Source organism: Bombus flavifrons, chromosome 7 (genome assembly GCF_040668555.2).
Source record: "Bombus flavifrons isolate JBK064 chromosome 7, iyBomFlav1_principal, whole genome shotgun sequence".
In the NCBI taxonomy this organism is placed as follows: domain Eukaryota; kingdom Metazoa; phylum Arthropoda; class Insecta; order Hymenoptera; family Apidae; genus Bombus; species Bombus flavifrons.
The window spans coordinates 12,936,037-12,957,189 of NC_138448.1; the positions used below are offsets into that span (position 1 = coordinate 12,936,037).

Sequence of the window (21,153 nt, forward strand, 5' to 3'; positions counted from 1 at the left end):
GACCGGTTATACACCTTTTGAATTAACATTCGGACATAAAGCAAATTTACCTCCGACAATTTCACAAAATTCGCAATGCACTTACGCAGACGAAGTAGCATTCAGAAAACGAGAATGGGATTCTAGACTTTCAAAAGCTCACGACCAATTGATTAAGAGTAAAGAAAGGTACCAAAGAGATCAGAAATCAAAGATACATCAGAGATAAAACATCGACCCCCGAGCTTCGGACACTTTTCCACGTCATAACCTACACCGAGCCCCCTCAACATCCTCAAACCAAAACGTATATAAACCGAGACTTCACCCAGTTCAGGCAATTCTTGTTCTAGTCGCTGTTCTTGTACAACCCCTTTCTCCGGTTCAGTGTTATTCTATTATTGTAAGTGCTAAATTTATAATAAAGTTCGATAAAAGAAAATTAATAGTTGGGTTACGACTCAGCCTTCTTTTCTCTTACAATCAAAGTATCAATTTTACGTGACAACTACATGGTTGTAACGTCAATTCACATCAGAGACCAGGCCACACACCGCGGACAGGATGGCACCCAGATGTCTGCACATCCTTGGCGCGTACCCTCAATAGTTTTTTATATTAGAATTTTCATAGTTAAGGTCCTTCAGACCAAGCGAGTATCTCTTGTCTTAGATTTCCTTTTACGTTTATTGTTTACCACGTGTTAACATGGAAAGTTGATTTCCCTCACATCTGGTATGTTCCGTTAACAACTTTCTCGCGAGGGCGGCTAAAACCCTTCCTGGTCCACCAACCGTCTTATTATCCAATCGGAGACGGTGTCTACTGCCCTCACTTCCTTAACCAAAATTGTCATCAACAAATCCCTAGCTATCACCTACCCCTAGCTTTCCTCAGACACAGTATCGTCAGTAAAACTTCACTTATTCTGTATCCTTAGAATAGTCAACATATCTTTACCGGTTTCTACCCTTATAACAGTCGCGTACTTAACGTATCATTGTAACTAAGTTTTACATAACGTGGTTGGAGTGAATTGTGACTTATGTTAATTCAGTGTGTATTCCGTTGTAATTGCTGAATTCGTAATAAAGTTTAACTAAAACAAAATTAATAGTTGCGTTATGACTCAGCTATTCTATTTCATTATCCAACCCTCAAGTTTACGTGACATGGTCATGGGCGAGGTTTGCTTACCTGCACGGGTCGATTAAATCGTGATTATCTCATAAATACAACCATGGCGCTCCTCAGATAAGACTTGATTCCTTATGGTATCGAGAGTCCACATTGAATTAATAATAGTTTTTCCAGGTGATAAGTCTGAAGACGAACTTATAGTCAGGTTGGCCGAATGCAAGAAAACGTGAGGCTTCGAAAGCTCGTTAGCGATCGCCTGGTTTTCGTCATCCCCGATTTTAGTAAGAGATAGTGAAGACACTTGAGGGTGCTGTAAATTATGCCCTCTCTCTCTTGCTAGCGCACAAGCTAGCGGACCTCAGCGGTTTTGTGGCTGCAATTTAAATATATTTGAGTACTCCTTGTAGAATCATCAACACGGGCGAACGGAGCTGACTATTCTACGCGTTTCTATCATGCTGAGTAAACGTAGCGTCTCGGATAAATCTGAATGCGTTTTTATAAATAATAGATCATATTTCCTTGAAATCTGTTTACACTTAAGCGATTAGTTTCATCTCGAACATAAACAACTTCGGTGCTCCACCAACTAATAATCCGCACAGACTCAAGCATTGCAATACGAGGATTAAATTAATTTCTATTCTTTTAAGCTGACCTGACTAAATATGAATTTTGTGAGAAGTTCATTGTAACTCGCTAATAACTTTGGCAATTCTAAATAAAAAGAAATTACGTTGTAAGTAGATTTTTGGTAAATATAATCCAAGATACATGTAGGAAAAGAACCGGGTGCGGTTATTTGCTAAAAGCTTCAGGAGTGCATAGGAATATGAAATCGTTGAGCAAAAACGCAGGGCTTCTTTTTTCAGCGATCGTCTTCTACTTATTGTAACGTCAAATCCTTCATGACAACTAAACTGCCTTTTGTACTCGCCTAATTATACTCCTAGCAACAGCTCATAGATGGCGAGCGACACTTAATTGCGGTAGTAAGCATATATGTTAAATTGTTCCATTCTTACGCTTCACGAGCGCGAGTTCCGAGTTAAATGGATAACCCCGTATGGTTGGTTTTTATATATAAACTGGGTATATCAAGCGTTTTTCTGGTTCAAAAGTAAGTTATTTTCCTTGAATAAAAAGATTACTCTATTTTATGTGAAATATATTATGATTTTATTAATTAAAGCAATCTTTGTAGCAGTTGTTTTAATAAAATTTTATAACAAATATAAATATAATTCATAAATAAATTTTCACATTTTTTCTTGAAAGTTTGTAACATTTCATTCAAAATGTTTTTCAATCCTATTTATCAATTCATCTTTTTTACCAGATAATTTTAATCCCAATGTCTCTAACATATGCTTTAATTGTGGCACAGTAAAAGTTGCTATCTGTTAAGAAGAAAATAAATGTATTATGAATTGTATTTAGATATTATTTAAACTTGATCTGCATCCATTAATGTACCTGTCCTGTTCTCAAATATTCTTGAATTTTATTCTCTGAAAAATCACTTGGTTCCATTACTTTGTTACTTTTTTTATGTTTTGTCTCTGGTGGATCATCACTTATATCATCTATCTTTTTCATAAATACTTTATCATATTCGTCTAATAAATCATTTACCAGTTTATACATCTTGTCAGTTTTTGGAACTAAGATAAAATTTTAAATTATGTTATAAAGTATTGTACAAATTATAATATGTGTATTCTTAACAATATGACTTACGTGTATCGTCAGGTAGAGGCTCAGGCTTTTCCAAATCCAAAGCTAGGGCTTCTATAATTTGATGTTGATCTTGTACTTCAGGATTTGAAAACAATTTTGGATTATATTCGATACTTAATTTTTTTATAATTTGTTCTAGTAATTCAACTCCATTTGGAACAATTGGAGGTTTCTTTTCATTATCATCAAATATATATTCTGGGAAATATTCGCTAATGTTTTGCACATTTTCTAGAATAATTAAAATTAAATGTCAAATGTTTTTCAAGTACTCTTTCTTTTTCTTTCTTATTTGGATATTACAATATTTTAAGAGACAAACCTTTAAATGGTATTTTATACAAATAAAATCCCCCACTTTTTACATTTGGTATCATAGTATATAGGCTTGTACCAAAATTTTTTCTGATTGTAACAGCACATATTATCATTAAATCTTTGGCTTCACATTTATTGAGTAACGCACCAAATAGTAATTTGTTATCTAGGATGAAGAATGTAAAATAATTTTAGTAGATATTCAAATATATACAAGTTTTTAAGAAATGGAGAATAGATAATTGAAAGTACCTTTACGATAACTTTTGCCTGGTATGACAAAGTATGGTGTTTCAACATGATATAGAGGATGATAAGAAATGTGTTTTATATAAATTATATCAATGCCTATTTCTCGTGTTATACATAAGCATCTTACTTCTGCTGGTGTAAAATTTATTCTCTCATCACCAAATGTTTGATAGTTTTGAATATCTATATCTAAAATAGGTAACGATGCTTGTTGACTTTCTTCATCCCCTACTTCTTCCTATAATAAAAACAAGAGAACATTGAAAATTATCAAATCATAATCATATATATCAGTAACAAATTATTATAATACATACTATATCATCATTTTCATCCACTATATGATATGTATGTGAACTCAAAGGAATATTGCTTTCTTTACTTATATTTTCTTTTTTCAAATATGATGTTTTGCTGAAAATAAAGTGGATTTTTGAACTTGTCGCAACCTTCATTAAAATTTGGATCAATTGAAAGAATGAAACTAGTATAATAACAGAAGTAAATAAAACTTTATTTCTTACACAGAAAGACTGCGAAGGGATACATCTATAACCACATTTTCTCCAAGTCTCAAAGGTAGCTTCGCCATATTTCTAGATGGCAATTTTACTTGTTCCACTACATCTTTCAAAGATATTCTGTTGTAATCATCTGCATCGATTTTTCCAAATTGCATTTCCAAATCTTTATAGAATAAATCATGATTCCAATTTTCACCCAAACCAACAACTAATAACTGAAGATCTATGTCACTATAACTCGTTGCTTGTACTCTTATTCTATGTTTTTCATTATCATCGCATGGAGGATTATCGCAAGACGTAAAAATAATTACTCTTCTCACTGGCATAGTTATGCGGATAGCAGAAAATGCTTGTGCCGCATGCCAAAGTACATCATATAGTGGATAAGCCGTAGAGGAAGCAATATCCCTATAGTACTTCCACTTGTTTCCTTCATCTACGTATAAGATATAACAAAAGATACAAAAAAATGATTTAAAAAATTTGAGCACCAGAATAGTAAAGACTGTATTCTCATCTATTAACTTTTTCTGTAAAAATTTTGCCTCTTTCCTATCTAATACTACAAAAGATATCTTTCCTCTAAACTTAATACATAGCTTTTACCCTCAGTAACAAAAATTGCTTTGAAATTACTTTAGTTTTCTGTTACTTGTAATAATATGTAATATATATGTTTATTAAACTTTATAACTAAGAATTGAACTTGATTTACAAATACCTATATTTATAGAAGTATCTTATCTACAGACTTTGAATCATTCACTCTTGCTCTCTCCCATTTATATTCTGACTTACTTTGATTAATAATTATCCTACTTATTGCACCCTTCCTTGCTGTCTAAAACTCTCTTTGGTCTGCTTATACTCTGTCACTTTCTCTACTTTTCTTTTACAGTTTTTTGAGCCTTTCTACAATACTTCTATTCTGTCTTCAGCTCACTACATCTTCCAACCTTGTTAAGTGTTGTACCCCTACGCAGAACACACAGTCTCCCTACCTCTTTTTCCCAGTACCTATGCTAATTTTTCAAATTTCCACACCTTGCTTGTGTTATTAACTTTTGACTTCTACCTCCTTTGCTTAGATATTCTGGCATTCCTATTCTCCCAATGTATTTATACCTATTATTGTATTTTGATTGTTCTATTTTTGTATATTGCCTTTATCATTGCACTTTTACTTTCCTTATAGTAAGTATAGTAATTTCCTTTACTTATAGTAATATATATGCAGAATACTGATTACCTATTTTCATTACTTCTTTCATGCTGTCTATTGTAGGTAGACCTAATTTCTGAAGAGTCAATATATGTTTGGTTTCAGGATCCTTGTCCCATATTTCAGTTCCAAACAAAACTAAACCTATCCAATCTTGTCTGTCCCATACCAATTTTTGCTTGAGAACCTCTTTGTATTGCTGAATTAAAAAAGACATACCAAAATAAATTAATGTTCAAATTGTTATTTGAATATATGAATCATAACTTAATATTAACTATATTGTATAACATTTCTTAAAAACAACATATATTCAAACATTATAGTAGAAATTAAAAGTATTAACATAATACATTATTATAAAACATGTAATACCTTAATACATTGTAAAAAATATGGATTATCTGGATCATTTTTAAACATTGAAGGTGTTGCATCAATCACAAAAAGTGTACCATCTCTAACACCATAGAGGTCTTCAAGATCATTTTCTATGTCATCATCACTGCACGATTCCATTGTTAATTACTCCTAAAATTATTATTATATGATACCACTCTTAATTACTCCAAAAATCTTCATTGTACGATGCCACTCTTAATTACTCCAAAAATCTTTATTGTACAATGCCATTCTTAATTACTCCAAAAATCTTTATTGTACAATGCCATTCTTAATTACTCTTAAAATCAATGAATGCAAAGGATACTTCCTATTTGTGAGTAATTTAAGCAGTAATTGAAATGTGAAGTATATTTGATTTGAAGTAAATATTTAAGAACTCAAAATTTTTCACACTGATTGTAACATGCAATGAAGAATCTTAGTGAAAATTCACCTTTAACTCTATATTTGCTTCTATCGATACGGGAGATTCCTTCTGAGAATTACCATATTATCATTTTAGTGTCACATGCAACGTTATCGCTTTAAGATAGTATTGTTTGAATTAAAATCTACAAACAGTCACTGTTAAAATCAAAGTTTTGTATGAAATAAAAAATAAAATATAGAATACGATAAAGTAAGTAAAAGTTCTTTTTTTTCCTCACGGTATAGGAGTTCAAGCAAAAATCAGGTCGCGCGCAAGTCGGATGTTCCCTATATATACAGATATAAGGTACGAAATACCTGTATAATCGGTACATACACTTGACAAGGTTGGTCGAAAGGTGACGATATTTGCCGATGTCGTGAAAAATGATTTTTCCATTCTAATACAATCAAATTTAATAATTTTTTCATTTTTATTGAAATTGGCGCTTCCAATAATTTATTGCAGTAATTATTTTTATAATTTTTGTATTTTTTACAAACTAGAATTAAATTAAAACTTCTGTGGCACCAGATTTTGACTTAGAACTGTATTAAAATGTACTAAATGTCAATTTACGAATAAAATAGTTATACAGTAGTAAAAGATCAAATTGACCAGTGATCTTTAATTAATAATGACTATTACCATTGTATGTAAGTACGTAAGAAATTTTCTGGTTCGCGTAAGATTAAAATAAGTGAAGAATTGTATTACTTATTGTTAGAAAGTTAACAAATTTAATTTCTATAAAAAATTATTCAAATTAAACCAATTTTATAATCGACGTTTATGATGTTTGTGATTTTATCGTTCCCTTGAATTACCAACCAAATCTAGATCTGAATGATGCGTAAAAACATAGTTGCGTTATCTTTTTAACGAACACAGAATCAATTTGGGACTTTTCTTGAGTTTTCGCATTAAACGTTATTTACTGCTCGTTCGATACGCATATTTCGTTTTTTACTGCTTACAACGTTATACAATAAGAACTTTGTTACGTACACTGAAAGTGAAAATTACACAGTATTATTAGTAATATTGTTGGAATTAAGTAATTAATATGTTCTCATTTTAAATGAAATATAAATTAGAATATAATCACAACTCGTATATTGTTCGAATGCCTGATACAATGGCAAAATCTAAAAAACTAACAATTCATTGAAAGAATGGTGTTTATTGGCGATATAAATCCAATTTTTAGTACTGGCTTGCTGTTAGGATGTATTGTACTTGTCGTTACAAAGAATGATATAAAATCGAGAAGACATAATATTCATTGTGTTTTCGATGATTCTGTATTTAATTAGTTTGGTATCGCACGTTTATGTATTCTCGTATGAAGATTTGGATTTGAAGAGCTTGGTAATTGCGATAACGAGAACATTGTTTTCTTATTCGAGTTTATTCATGGATGCTTTATTAATCACTTTGTGGAATTGGAAGATTTGATCGCAGATACGTAATTTTGATCAAAGTACAAAATTTGACGATTCTTCAAGAAGAAATAAATTGCGAATAATCCGTCTCATCACAGTGGTCACCAGTTTCTCGTATTGGGCGATAGTTGCATACTTAACTTACAGGTAGGATTTTCTATGGCGATTAATGTTTTAAAAAGGATTAATGAATTTTTGTAACTTTAAGCGTTTGTAGCGAAAGCTGTTCTTTTGAATTTTATACAGGGTGATTGATAACTGGTGGTACAAGCGGAAAGGGGGTGATTCTACGCGAAAAAAGAAGTCGAAAATATAGAATAAAAATTTTTCGTTTGAGGCTTTGTTTTCGAGAAAATCGACTTTGAATTTTCGCTCGGTACGCGTGCGGTACGTTATAACGGATCTCACTGTAGATCGTTGTCTCGATGGAAAAATTAAAAAAAAAAAAAAATTAAAAAAAGAATTTTTATTCTATATTTTCGACTTTTTTTTTCGCGTAGAATCACCCCCTTTCCGCTTGTACCACCAGTTACCAACCACCCTGTATAAACGTTTAATTCATAAGAATATAAACGTTTTGGATATTTATCGTCTAAGTTAGTGATCGGAATAAACTAGAGGCATTTATACTGGACACGATGAAAATTGTCGAGGAATCAAATCGCGTTGACGTATTCGAGATAAATCTCTAACACGAACGATGCAGCTGTCGAAATGCGAATGCAAAGCAATATACATAGATATACATAGTAAAACTTTATCGAGCAATATTTCCTTTTTATAGAATTGAACTCAGACTGCCAGTGTTTCGTGGGATAATATATTTCGTCATGGATACTTCTGTCAATACGCAAATTCTAATATTCGTTTGCATTTTGTTTCTTATTGAGGAGAGGTTTCGTCATCTCTGTAATATGGTGCCATTTTCTAAAGGTAATTTTATTTTTCTCATTTCTTTCTTAAACATGCAATGTTAAACTTTAGTCGTTTATTTATTTGCGAGCGTTTTATGTATCAGCTACAGTCGATCCGTTTGCTTTAATCTATTTTCCCTCGTTCGTGGTGCGTGGCTAAGAATCTTGGCACTCTACGAATCCATATTTTATTATGTTTTATACGGGATATTGATTATCATCATCGACGTTTGTTTTTTTTCGAATCTGCACGCTTGCTCCTCCGTACAGATCTTGTTGCAGGCAGCAATATCTAGGACACATGTTCCGCTATGAAATCGAAGATTTCGCTGGTAGATTCGCAATTCCAATCATTTTCCTAACAGGAAAGCTTCAGATCTCTATCGACAAGTCAATACTGTCTCGAGCGACATGAATGATTTGTTTACGCAAATTTTGATCGTACCCCTTCTTTATGTTCGAGGAAAGAGGGGATCGAATAATTATTTTCATTCATTTTTTCCGCTGTTAGCAGATGACAAGTTAATAGTAACCGACCGATCGATCGATCGAACAGTTCGACCTCCAACAAATATGGTGGCTTCATTGCTCTCTCGTAAATGCGACCGAAATGTTAAATTCTGTATATGCGATTCAATTATTACTTTGGATCACGGTTATGTCTTTCAACTTGTTATCAAGGATTTATTCGTTGAAAGTGCACAAATTATCGGTTTACTGGAAGATCAGGGAATTAATGCTAGTGACTGATTGCACGTGGAAGCTTATATTGATTATCACTATGTGTCATATGACAGCGAATCCGGTACATTCTCGTGAGAAGTAAAGTTTTGTCGAGATATATGTACACCTATATAACTGGCTATTTGTTTAGGCGAATCGTGTCGGTCAGCTTATTTTCTCTCCGTACTCTTCCGTTTCTATGAAACGCGTGTTTCTGCAGGTAAGCTGAATTCTAGCGAAATCGTTTGAATATTTCAACTCAAAGCAGAAACGCTGTATTCTCTTCGAGCAACTATAACAAACGAGAGTTGCAGACATTTTTAGTCCAATAACATAGCAACACAACCTCGTGACCTTTCTTCATTCTTGTAGTTTTTATCTGGTCCTATAGCATCTCTTTCTTCTCTCGAATAATTAATTACATCAAATTAATAGCGTGCTTCTACTTTGTTGTCATAGGTTATACGCTCTTAACAAGGTGATACTCATCTTCCGTTCATTTTATCTACTTTTGGTGTCTTATATTGATTTTTCTAACGTGCGTATAATTACAGGAAAGCGTCGAGGCAGCGGCGTATTTCCAATAGCGGAAGGTTCGTATTGCAGCTATTGCTGGCATTATAAGTGTCGATCTTCCTCTTTTACTTTCGGTAAGTTTTGGCGAACAGACTTGCAGTTCGTGGATTAATACATGTAAATTGCCTTGAAAAAGAGCGGAGAAGTGGGAGTACTTCAGCGAATGATTTCGATTTCCATTCTTACAGATATTCTCAGCAGTGACGATCTATTTCAACATCCTTACTCGAAATGTGCCGCGAATGTCTCTACGATAATCTTATCGCCCGTCAAAGAAGCGAGAGAAGCATAAAATACATGCATGTAATATAAATAAAATGGTGGTAGAAAAACAAGCATGAAATAGGGAACATAAGAAAGGAACATTAATTTCGTGCGCTATCTATCTATTGATCTCAAATAACACTAAATGTCAATAGAGGCGATCGGCTTGCCGTAACAGAATACACGTGAAATTTGCCTCATCTTTTGTGAATAAATTCACTGGTTGCTTAACAATGTCGAAACAAGCCTCTCATCGATATATTCGACGTTGAATCAACCGTTCAATCGTTCAATAGTTCAATAGTTCGTATCCTTCCATGGAGGTTAGGGATCAGTGGCTAAAGATGAAAAGTGTATCAGATGCAAATTGTAAACGATTTGCGATAATTTGTAATCTGTTGAGGCCCATCATATCATTTTAATAAATTAATTCTGTCATTTACAAGAACAAAGAACGGCTGAGTTTTATAAATTCTATGGCAGATAGATAAAGATAATATTTCCTTTTATTACCGCATAAATCAAATAAAAAAGATGTTCTAGGTTAGCATCGTCGTTCTTAAAAATACCTTTTAGCTTTAACTTGACAATAATTTTATCATAACTATCTCCTCTTAAACGGAGTTTAAGAGCTAAATTTATTCGTTCGAGGTAAAACTCTGTACAACTCGGTCAAAGGAAGACCAACTCGTTTATTGCGTCAGCAAGTTAAATTTTCCATTCGATTGATAGAACACGATAAATAACAATTTGGAAGTTGACTGGAAATGAGTAAAAAATGGATAGAAAAAAATTCAACGATATTTTTTGCAGTATGGGGTCAAGTCTCTACCGAAACCCTATATTTGTCTCGAAAGGAACGTACTCGAATAAATGGTATGTAAAAAAAATTAGAAGAAGAAGAATTGCTCGAGGAACGGAAGTAACGGAGGACGAAAATTTTGCAACGCTTTTTAACAGCCTTCCTCGATGGACGATAACGTCACCACACGATAACGACGAAACTCGTCTGTCAAGTGTTATGGATTGAGGGATCACGTCGGATCGACATTTTTTCAGATCCCATAGGTGGAGAATAACAAGGTACACAGGAAGCAGAGGATACGAAGAGGATGAGAGAAGATGAACGTAACGCAGGCGCGTTTAAAGGAACTCGTGCGCGAGTGGTGTTCACGTCTGTAACGCTTTCAAGAACTCCGGCGGGAGCTGCGATTCTTCCTTTCAGTTTACCGTGGTCCCGCTTCCGAAACTTATGTCGTGTATTATTCTCGCCGGGTAGAAGGTAGTTCGATCGTAAGTTTCGATTGTGCGCTTCGTCGAAAATAGATACGGAACGATAAAACCGACGTATAAACGAGTTAAGAGTTAACCGAGGAAGGAATTCGGAACATAAGGGTTAAGTATAGTGGAGATAAAAAGTTTACGGCCCGCTAATGATTGTGGTTTAATCTTCTCGCCCATTAATTATAATGGATCGTAAAAACAATTGATAGAATTCGCGGAATATCGTTGATCAGAAAATGTTAAAAAGGATAGTCTATCTGATACGTATAAACAAGTGACTCTGCAAAGCTGCATTTACTTCCATTTGAAAAAGTAAATATTTAAAGCGAACATGGTGGAATTTTGTAAAGTATACGTGTAATTTAAACAGATACACTCAATGTCTCGCTCAATGCAAATCTTTTGCCGGTTTAAGTGGACGTCTCGTAACGTGTAAGAACTATTCATACGTATACTTCTTTCGGTAAATACTCGCGCCATGGCTATTTGTACAAACGACGAGATTTATAAATATCCGAATGCAGTTATTTAACTTGTTTTGTTTCGGGGAAATTTAGTGTAATTTTCAATCTTTAGCACGCTTCGTGTCGCATTTTGTATATAAATTAGTCGATACGGGTTTTATCACATGCACAAAAATACCACCCTCGATCATCGCATCCCGCTTTTCATTTGCATATATAACATTCAGAAATATTTATAAAATACAGCCATTCTGTATCGCGATTACTTCCCTGAAATTTATTTACCCTTATCCTCACGTCGTCGTTAGTTGAATTACAAATACGAAATTGCTCATATATCTCAGACGCGTATAGGTATATATTACATACGATATATTTATAGAAAAACGTGCGATCACTATACAGGGCAATCCTGTTAATGACAGCTTGATTCCTACGAAAAAAAGGAAGACTCAATGGAAATGAGAAAACAAAGAGCTACATTTCACGCACTTATTCTCAACTTGGAATTCATCCTACGATCAAATTATTCGGCTATGTATAGTGCATTCTCTCGATTCTAGACTTCGCGAGGAGAATAAATTGACCAGAAGCTATTTGATAATTGAGAACGTTGACAGCCTCGTTGTATTTTCACAGTTAGATAGATAACGAAATTGATGTTAACAATCCTCTCATACCATTATGTGATTGATCGACAGGTATACTTTTGAGAAAATGGCAAAGATAATGATACGTTGGTCCGTGCCGCGTTCACTCGGGCACCTTGTTTCCTGGTCGTAAATTGACAGCATAAACGTACTTAAATTAACTTTTTAAATATCCGCGAAATCTTGCATGCGTCTCCCGTGATTGTTCTACATGCGACAGACGGATCGATCCTTTTCGATTTGCCGCGAAATATATCCACGACATAAAAGTTTCGATTCTAAATTCGTCAAAATACACAAGTATCACCGAAACGCATTGCTCTGACGATGCAAGAATCGATGGATCCAAATAAGCGATCAAACGGAATAACGAAATAACAGAAACGGGGGCAGGGGATGAGCTATAGTCGCAGGCGGTTCTCGTACAACAAATTTCCTCGTTAATTATTTGTGTAACAGATACAGTTCCCCTTGTAATCGCGTAATTGAGATTAGTTGATCGAGATCTAGCCGTAACACGAACATATGCCGAGTTGAAACAGATCCTCAAATTATAATTACACGATTGATCGTGACAGTTTTCTCTGTCTGTAAATGGTTGTTGATATTCTCTATGCCCATTGAAGCCAGAAATCACTTTCGCTTGCGTTCCAATGCACGCACAAGATCATACGAGAGAGCTTGATATTGGATTATAAAAACGAGGAAATCATGTCGACGAATGTATACAACGACTCAAGGATATCTTCACCAGAGTTTAATAGCTCGTACAATGGGACGATGGTGTCTTCAAACGAAAGCTTCGGAATGGACATCACCGGGGATATACTTTGGTACTTTTACGACAAGTTTCACAGCGAAACTAATTACTTGTTGATCATCCTCTATATTCCTGTGATGGCACTCGCAATAACGGCCAACGTTCTCGTGATTGCGGTCGTTTTCAAATACCACTACATGCGTAGGTACGTATATATGGTTCTTTATTCGTAAAAGATTTGTTTGCTTTACATTCGATCAGAAACATTTATTTAATCGTTTATTTCCTTCTTAGTTTGGTTAAAAATTAATTGTTTATGTATAGACATTGCAAACAGTATATCTAGAACAAATTCAAACCGGGTACGCGGATCAAGCGCCGTGCAATTCAAAACTCCTTTGAGAAAAGTGTGTGTTACAGTGGGTAACTCCGAAGTAATTTAAACTTTGCCAGGATCATTGTGAAACGCTATCGAAGTCGAATGAAGGAAGATTTGACTAAATTAAGCAACGACGACTCGATCGAAATAGCCTGAAATAATAGACTGTTGATTAGAGAGGTTGCTACCTCGTCACCTTGTCGATCTACAATTAGGATATTGCTTTCGAGACAACAGGGTCAACTTTGATCGAGTTAATTATAATTTCGGCCGAGGCTCGTTATAGGGTCAAGCAAATTAGTCTCTAAACACAAAGATAGATGCAACGAGCTGTTATTTTTTTTAATCTTCCGACAGCTATTGAATTACCTCTAAAAGTAAGAGAAGTTCCCAGAAGGAACGTTAGGTCGTCATTCTCCATTATTTAATATAAACACATCTTCTTGACCCAGTTCCTCTGAAAGGAACAAGACGCGAACGTCTTCAAGAGGGAAGCTAAGTCTACATTGACATCCAATTGTTCGCAGAGACGTATCTCAACCAATAGCTATCTGTCTTTCTGCAGATTTTTCACGAAAGACAGGTAGCGATTAGCTGCAACTTCTTTATACGTCTGTGCACAATTGTGTACAATTAATTAAATAATATACAGATTATTCATAAACTATACAGATGTATGATCGAAGATGCAGATCGGACACGTAATGAATACCAATAGCGTGTAGATGCGTCGTGAGAATGTAAACAGGTAATATGCATGCATCGCGTTGACAAACAATTGAATGTAAATTGAATTCTCTAATAGATATATGTCAACTCCGATATGAAAGGGTTACAGGTTACGGGGGGAGGTTGTGGTTTGCGAACGATGAATTAATAAAATATTTCGCTGGACACGGGGTTTCGGCAAGTATATTGAATCGAGAGTTTGTCTGCATCGCGTTAATAGTCGCGATAGCCGGTAGAATGTACCTTGAACATTCTTGAGCGCGTAGACGAAGAAACACGTAGGCATGTGTGCTTACTTCCGACAGCGGCGAAGCGTCGTGCAAATAAGCGATCGGTTCGCACTGACGATGCGTGAACGAACGTCATGGATATCTCGGTTTATTTGTGAAACAAAAATTATTGCTCTCTCTCTTCGTTATCAAAAGCAGGGATTAGGCTCCCGGTAAACGTGGATACGAATTTTGATATTAACCAATAATGCTTACGTCTTTCAAGGATAACAATAAGCGAAGGGTACACGTTACTAGAAACTCTCCAGGTGGACGGACGTTCGGTATGCGAGCAGTTACGTTGAGAATTATTTATTTTTTGTTCGAGATTCGTCCTAGATCGCGATGACGATTAGACGAAGAATGGCGGTAAGCCAGTGTTCTGTAGAATTCGAAAAGCTTATCGTGTTTACGGAAAACTCGAAAGTTAATAAAAGTGATTCGTACGTTTCATTGAACCATCGAGTTTTATAGTGGTCTTAAGATTGACAATTTCGCTTATATGGCGTTCAACTAATGATGGATTTTAGATGGGCAAGATTTAACATTCAGAACATTTTTTTTTATTTTCAGCGTGACTAATTATTTCGTGGTCAACTTGTCAGTGGCGGACCTTTTGGTGACTACTATTTGCATGCCTGTGGCTGTCAGTCAAGCGGTCTCTATAGTATGGATCCACGGCGAAATAATGTGCAAACTTTCCTCTTACCTTCAGGGTAATTTCAACGATCTGTCGATACTACAGTCGCGTTTTGCTTTACATATTTTAATTCGAATCTCGCTATCGTCACTCACTTAAATCAACGAAATGTTTTCCACGAACATCATATGGTGTGATATTTTTGGAGATATACTTTGTTTCAACTTGTTTTCTCGCACTAATGCAAGATTGCACAAAAAGGTGCAAACCAAGCCTGAAAAGATACTATAGCCACAAATTATCGTGATAGAACGCATCTCCCTAAGCATACTTCGGCCTACACTGGTTCATACATGAAAGATTTTTATGGTTTGTGTGCGTGTTAGTACAATGCATACGTATATTCACATTTCCTGGGGTCCAATGTTTTCTCGAGCGATATGCCACCCCTTGGTGGATACAGTTTTAATTTCTCTCTCTATCCGTCGCGACCTTCTCGCCCACGTTCAACCGAGATTCTGTCCGACCGAACAAAGACTAAGTGTCTTATTAGAAGCGACCGAGTCTATTGCGGTCGCCGATGGTGATTGAAAACGATGATGACGACTCTATCTCGTAGGTGTTGCAGTCGCTGCTTCGGTTTTTACCATCAGCGCGATGAGCATCGATAGATACTTGGCGATAAGGAGTCCTATGGCATTTCGACGAGTGTTTAATCGAAGAAGCACGGTTCTCGTAATCGTGGCTCTTTGGTTGGTCGCTCTAATCATCTTTGCTCCTGTTCTCAGAGCGGTTAGTATTACATCTAACAATAATCTAATATCCGAAAAGAATTACTTGTAAATATTCCAACGATAAAAAATGACTCGGAAAATTTTGTATTTATTTGTTAAAACTGTGAATATTAATTTTTACTATGGTTAGTGAAAGTAAGTGAACTAATAACTGCTGTCAGGTATTTCTATTGCCAATGTTTGTCATCTCTTGTTACTCTACGAACAAATTATATTTTACAATCTTACTTCGAAAGAACGATTTTTCGATCGAATCCAACAGCCGTTCATTTTCTTCTTTGAACACAGTTGTTTCTGATTATCACCTTTGCAGAGATATATTTCCAAGAATCGACTAAGAACAAGCTGTGCTTTGCGTATTAAAAAAGGTTCTCGGTAAAAAACTGAAAGAAGTCACTGAAAAAAGTGAAAGAAGAAGAGGTGTGAATAAATCTTATCCAGAAGATTTCCGTTTCCAAAAATAGTTTAACAGATGAATGGTGTCCGATCTTCTTTCCAGATGACCCTCCACAGTCCGAGTATGGAACTTAGTAACATATCTTTCCACGGATCCTGGACAATGACGAGGAATTTTTCACAGAATACCTCTCGTGTCTCTCATCTACCACCTGTTTTCTACATTTGTTCGGAAGATTTTAAGCCTCTGGGCATTCAGGCGCCTCTTTTCGGTGCTGTGTGCTTTGTGCTGGTTTATGCGATTCCAGGTAAGACCACATGATTAATAACAAACTTAACCTGAACATACATTTCCATCCCATTCATTCCCCTTTCCACTTAGAAAGGGAAAGACAAAATGGTACGATTCGGTCTTATTATCGCTCTGAAAAGGGAGCAATCACTTTGCCCACGCTTACTTTCCTCAACCTTTATGGTTTTCCTTTGTTTGGTTGTTTTTATTCCTCAGGTTTCGTCGTAATACTATCTTACTCCATGATGGGTCGAACACTGTGCGCCCGAAAACCACCTTTCGACTGTGATAGCGTCGAAGGAAGCGCCAGTTCGCAACAGGTTAGTTCGAAAATCACGTAGGCAATAATACCTAATTTTATGACCATGAATTTGTCGTTTAGAAGCAAATCATCTAACGACACACAAAAGCGGCATTATAGCAAGGCTGACATAGACTTTGCACGCACTTAATTCAATTATATCCGGTCGATCGATAATATGGCACTCTCGTATCTAACTTTGCTTCGTTAAAAAGCCCATTCGTTGGTAATGTAATATAGAGATAACCAGAATTCGACGAAATTTTCGACTCGAGATTATAATATTCCATTATAGTTAGTTTTATCACTATGCATATGATTTTCACGCATCTAAATTTCTCATTCTGACGCTATAAAATTTCATTTCCACTTTGTTTGGTCTGTCGAAACGGTTGTCTGTCCACCTCTTCTCGTCGATGATTGGATGATGAATCGATGTTGATCTAAATCTAGCCGCGTTTACGACCGAGTACAACTGTATTCTGTTCGCAGAGTTTTAGGCTGGTACGTGAGAGAAGGCGAATTGCTTGGATATTGCTTCTTTTGGCGGTGTTCTTTGCTCTGTGTTGGTTACCATATAACGTCTTAATGCTACTGATAGATCTGGGCGCAGTTGGTGAGTGATCGTTCATTGATGAAAGCGCAGCAATCGCCATACACCTTTAAATTGAATAGTCCAGCATTACTGAAACGTACAAAACGTCCACGGGCTTGTCAATAATACGATACTATCATTCGTGTCTCTTTTTACGATGGGAGAAATAATAGATAACAGTCGATCGTTGCTAACTTTAATGAGCTTCCAGCTTTCTATCGAATTACTTGTTACTTTCTCACTCATTCCCAATAACCACCAAACTTTGACGACATGTATCTAAAGTCTCGAAATTGTTCCATAGGGGGAAAGACAACGAGAGATGCTCTTTCCTATTGCCTGTTTCTGGGACACGCGAATAGCGCATTGAATCCTGTCGTATACTGTGTTATGACTCGCAATTTTCGGCGGAGTATATCGGAGATTCTTTGCTGTGGAAGCCATGGGTTCACTCGTCGGAAACCCCGTCACAGGGTAAGTATCAGTAGTGTTCGCCTTTGTGTCGAATATCTACGGGTTTAACAATTTAAAGAAGCCCTTTTGATATCGTCGACACGGAAGTGGCAAGAGAATTTTTCCAATATACCAAAGTGATTCTCTTTGCCTGTTTTATCCTTTCCTTTGTCTTATCCCTTACACGATCGTAAATCAACTTTGTTCTTTCAAGGGAAAAATTCATTCAACCATATTGATCATTTTAAGTTTAAAGGATGCCACTTATAGGAGGATATATAATTCGATATTATTTGTAACAATCTATAACGCGGACCTATGGTTGATAGTCTGGAGAAATTAAAAATCAAAATCAGTTTCGAGTGTGTTTTTTCCTATGTTGTATGGTATTCTTAGCCTTTTGCTGTACAGTTGCAGCAATAAAAACGCGTGCGGATTTGATACTGGATCGTCACAAAATTTATTCGGAGATTGACGATCTCAAAAGTCCTTTGATATTTTATGACACAGGCTACAATTATAATTCATCGCACGACGTGAGCGTAAAAAGATTCGCAATAGGATACAGCGAACCTATTACTGTTGTCGTAGTAGTCTTTGAAAGATAAATGGAATTCTCTTTTTTCTCTATCTGAGATTGGAATTTATAAATACAAAGCAACGTGAGTAGCAATTTTCGAAGGCGCGTGGGACCGTGATTATCCCAATTTCACCAAACTCCAATATGAATTCTTTACGTAAGCCCGCGAGATTATAGCTGACGCGTGACATATACTGCATAAGCATTTATCCACGCTATTTATGAGAATCGAATTGGCCGGCTTCCATGCAAGGAACGCTAGTAAAGTCGTATTCTTTATTAAGAAAATAAACATCAATCCGATATACGTAGTTCGATATCGGAAACTCTGACTAAATCGCATAATATTATTGTTTTCTATATAGTTACTGTGGAGATGAATATTTCACTAATAATATATCTGTTTTAAAAAACACTAAATAATACTTATACGAAATTAGATTTCGATTTTATTCGTGTTTGCTATATCGGATTACTGGCGTAGGTTCGCAGAGAGTTTGATACTAACTCTGCAGGCAACCGCGTAATGTCCATAACAGAGTTATTTGAGTGAATTTTCTAACTTTCTATTATACAGGATACAAGCTCATAAACGCAATATTTCACGAACAATATCTCGTTGCATAACACATATCTTTGATATTATTCCTGTTTATTATCAGAATTCTCGAATTTTATTTCTATGGTTGATCCACGAAAAGACGTTTAATATTTTTCAATATAAATATCATCTCATTTTATCCATGACAAATCCCTCAGAATCTCTGTGGTGGTATCACAGAATATCGATGAAAAAGTTCGCGACGCGCAAACAAAAGGATAGTCCAAAGGTGGAAGCAATAATAACTGTAAGAGATGTTTGACGTCCTATACCTTCAGTGGTTCTGACGTCCTGTTTCAGAGTGCTCAAGGAACTGCCGTGATCGATGACATGTGTGCAGGGTGTAGCGCTAGTAGCACGATAAGACGCGGATTGCTTCGCAAGCGGAGAATGTTACCTGGATGCAGATGTGGGCTACCGATTAACGGCCATCACGCAGTTTTGGCCCTTCGACGAACGGCCACAACTAGCAGCGGATACGACAGCTACCTTAGCAGACACAGTCCTCATCGACGTTGTTACATGTTACGGAGTCTTCGAGGAAGGCCGCAAATGGGGATGGAACAAGTCCAGGTAAACAAAACTCAAGAGACCTGCTACAAGAAGAACGAAGCTAGTCAACCTCATATAAATATATTCATCACCACGGACGAATAACATTGAACATAGAAATAAATGATTTAATTTAAGGACCGATTAGTATTGATTAATTTCTTATAGATATGTAGAATTTCGGTGTCGTTACGTAAAAATATTTGATGTGCATACATGAAGATGGACAGAAGAGATGCAGTGTCAATTACGATATCTCTCTATAGAATATTCCCTGATCGATTTAGTGATTTCCGGACTCGAGTTCATTGTAGCTTTCATTAACGACCAATATTTATATTGTTAATGCGAAATAAGATAAAGCGGTCAATGATCTTTAATATCTTTTCACGGGGTGATAAGATTAAAGGCTTAGGGCACAAACTGTGACTTAAGGTTTGATTTTCTAAAACGAAAACTTTTCTACCACGATCTGCATTCCATCTACCGAGCATTGCGACAAACAATAAACGAGAAAAGAGTACATATAGTAGTTAACGAGGAACCAAGCAAAAGGGTAAGTTCGTTAAGTGAGACTGAGTGGAGGAGACAAATAGGGCTGGGCTCTCAAGGAAAAATGTTGAAACAGTGACAAGTAATCGTATTTTCCGCGTAATTTATTGCTTGTCGTTCACACTCGTTCAACTTTGACTGAAACAATCTTCTGTAGGAGGGATGGTAAAAAGGTTATGCATAACAGGGCCGCAACTATAACGAGAGTGAATGAACATAAACGGTTTGCAAATATTTGTGTACGTTGAGCAAACACGTTCGTTATATGGGCTGACGTTGACGTTATTATCCGGCTCAATTAAATTCGAGTTGAATTGACCTCTTTAAAAATAGGCACGAAAATATGACACTGTTTAAAGATGAAAGCCAATGGCTCGCGAGATATCTATAAGAATTTTTTGAATTTTTTCCAATAAGAAATCTCGAAATTGAACGTATTATATTTCGGTTAGGTTAGATTGTCGTTCTATTGGGGCATCAAATTCTGGGTAACCTTCTGTAATTTATTCCGATTTAATATGTGTATTCCACAGATGTAATTTCGACGCATTTCGTTCAAACATTTCCAGGGATTAAATAAGGGATGACATAAATAGTCGAGACAAGGAATTTCTCTCCTACTCACAGAAATTCTCGAAGTGTTGGACGTGAGGCTTGATCGAATAAAGATAGGGATGTTGATGTGACAAAAGAGTGCGTGTATGTATGTATATGTTGATGCTTACGGTATGAATATCCGCCCACGTTTTGTAATAAATCATGTATAGTATACTTGAAAACAATATTTTGAAGTTTCTGTACAAATATTTATTTTCTCCTAAGGCCTAGCGCGACAAACGACGATACAAGTAACGAAAGAAAGACATAGTCAATTTTTGTCATACATTTGTCATGAACAGATTCGATTCATGTCCTGGTAAATCTGGGATAAAGAAGGGGGAATAACAT

At 35.7% G+C, this 21,153-nt stretch overlaps 2 protein-coding genes across 9 annotated transcripts; one reads left to right on the top strand and one right to left on the bottom strand.

Moving 5' to 3' along the window:
• Nucleotides 1–1,807: 1,807 nt before the first annotated feature.
• Nucleotides 1,808–20,978, top strand: Gr10 (gustatory receptor 10). Of its 6 annotated transcripts, none has more exons than XM_069116795.1 (12): nucleotides 1,808–2,239; nucleotides 8,222–8,370; nucleotides 9,629–9,724; nucleotides 9,839–11,661; nucleotides 12,939–13,277; nucleotides 15,023–15,165; nucleotides 15,709–15,881; nucleotides 16,383–16,587; nucleotides 16,788–16,891; nucleotides 17,365–17,488; nucleotides 17,772–17,941; nucleotides 19,402–20,978. In XM_069116795.1, the coding sequence occupies exons 5-12, from the start codon at nucleotides 13,024–13,026 to the stop codon at nucleotides 19,756–19,758; spliced, it is 1,530 nt and encodes a 509-aa protein (XP_068972896.1). In that variant the 5' UTR covers nucleotides 1,808–2,239; nucleotides 8,222–8,370; nucleotides 9,629–9,724; nucleotides 9,839–11,661; nucleotides 12,939–13,023; the 3' UTR covers nucleotides 19,759–20,978. The 6 variants fall into 6 exon arrangements, with proteins under 6 accessions (XP_068972896.1, XP_068972894.1, XP_068972897.1 ...); XM_069116793.1 differs by having other exon boundaries at nucleotides 9,839–11,630; XM_069116796.1 differs by having other exon boundaries at nucleotides 9,839–11,510.
• On the bottom strand, nucleotides 2,327–6,033 carry LOC138181708 (X-ray repair cross-complementing protein 6). 3 transcript variants are annotated; one of them, XM_069116792.1, is made up of 10 exons: nucleotides 6,017–6,033; nucleotides 5,554–5,709; nucleotides 5,206–5,377; nucleotides 3,954–4,392; nucleotides 3,747–3,843; nucleotides 3,430–3,667; nucleotides 3,182–3,343; nucleotides 2,860–3,090; nucleotides 2,596–2,783; nucleotides 2,327–2,519 (listed from the first exon to the last, which is right to left on the bottom strand). In XM_069116792.1, exons 2-10 carry the CDS (start codon nucleotides 5,695–5,697, stop codon nucleotides 2,409–2,411), a joined length of 1,782 nt encoding a protein of 593 aa, XP_068972893.1. In that variant the 5' UTR covers nucleotides 5,698–5,709; nucleotides 6,017–6,033; the 3' UTR covers nucleotides 2,327–2,408. The 3 variants fall into 3 exon arrangements, with proteins under 3 accessions (XP_068972893.1, XP_068972891.1, XP_068972892.1); XM_069116790.1 differs by lacking the exon at nucleotides 6,017–6,033 and adding an exon at nucleotides 5,784–6,007; XM_069116791.1 differs by lacking the exon at nucleotides 6,017–6,033 and adding an exon at nucleotides 5,891–6,004 and having other exon boundaries at nucleotides 5,554–5,708.
• Nucleotides 20,979–21,153: the final 175 nt, after the last annotated feature.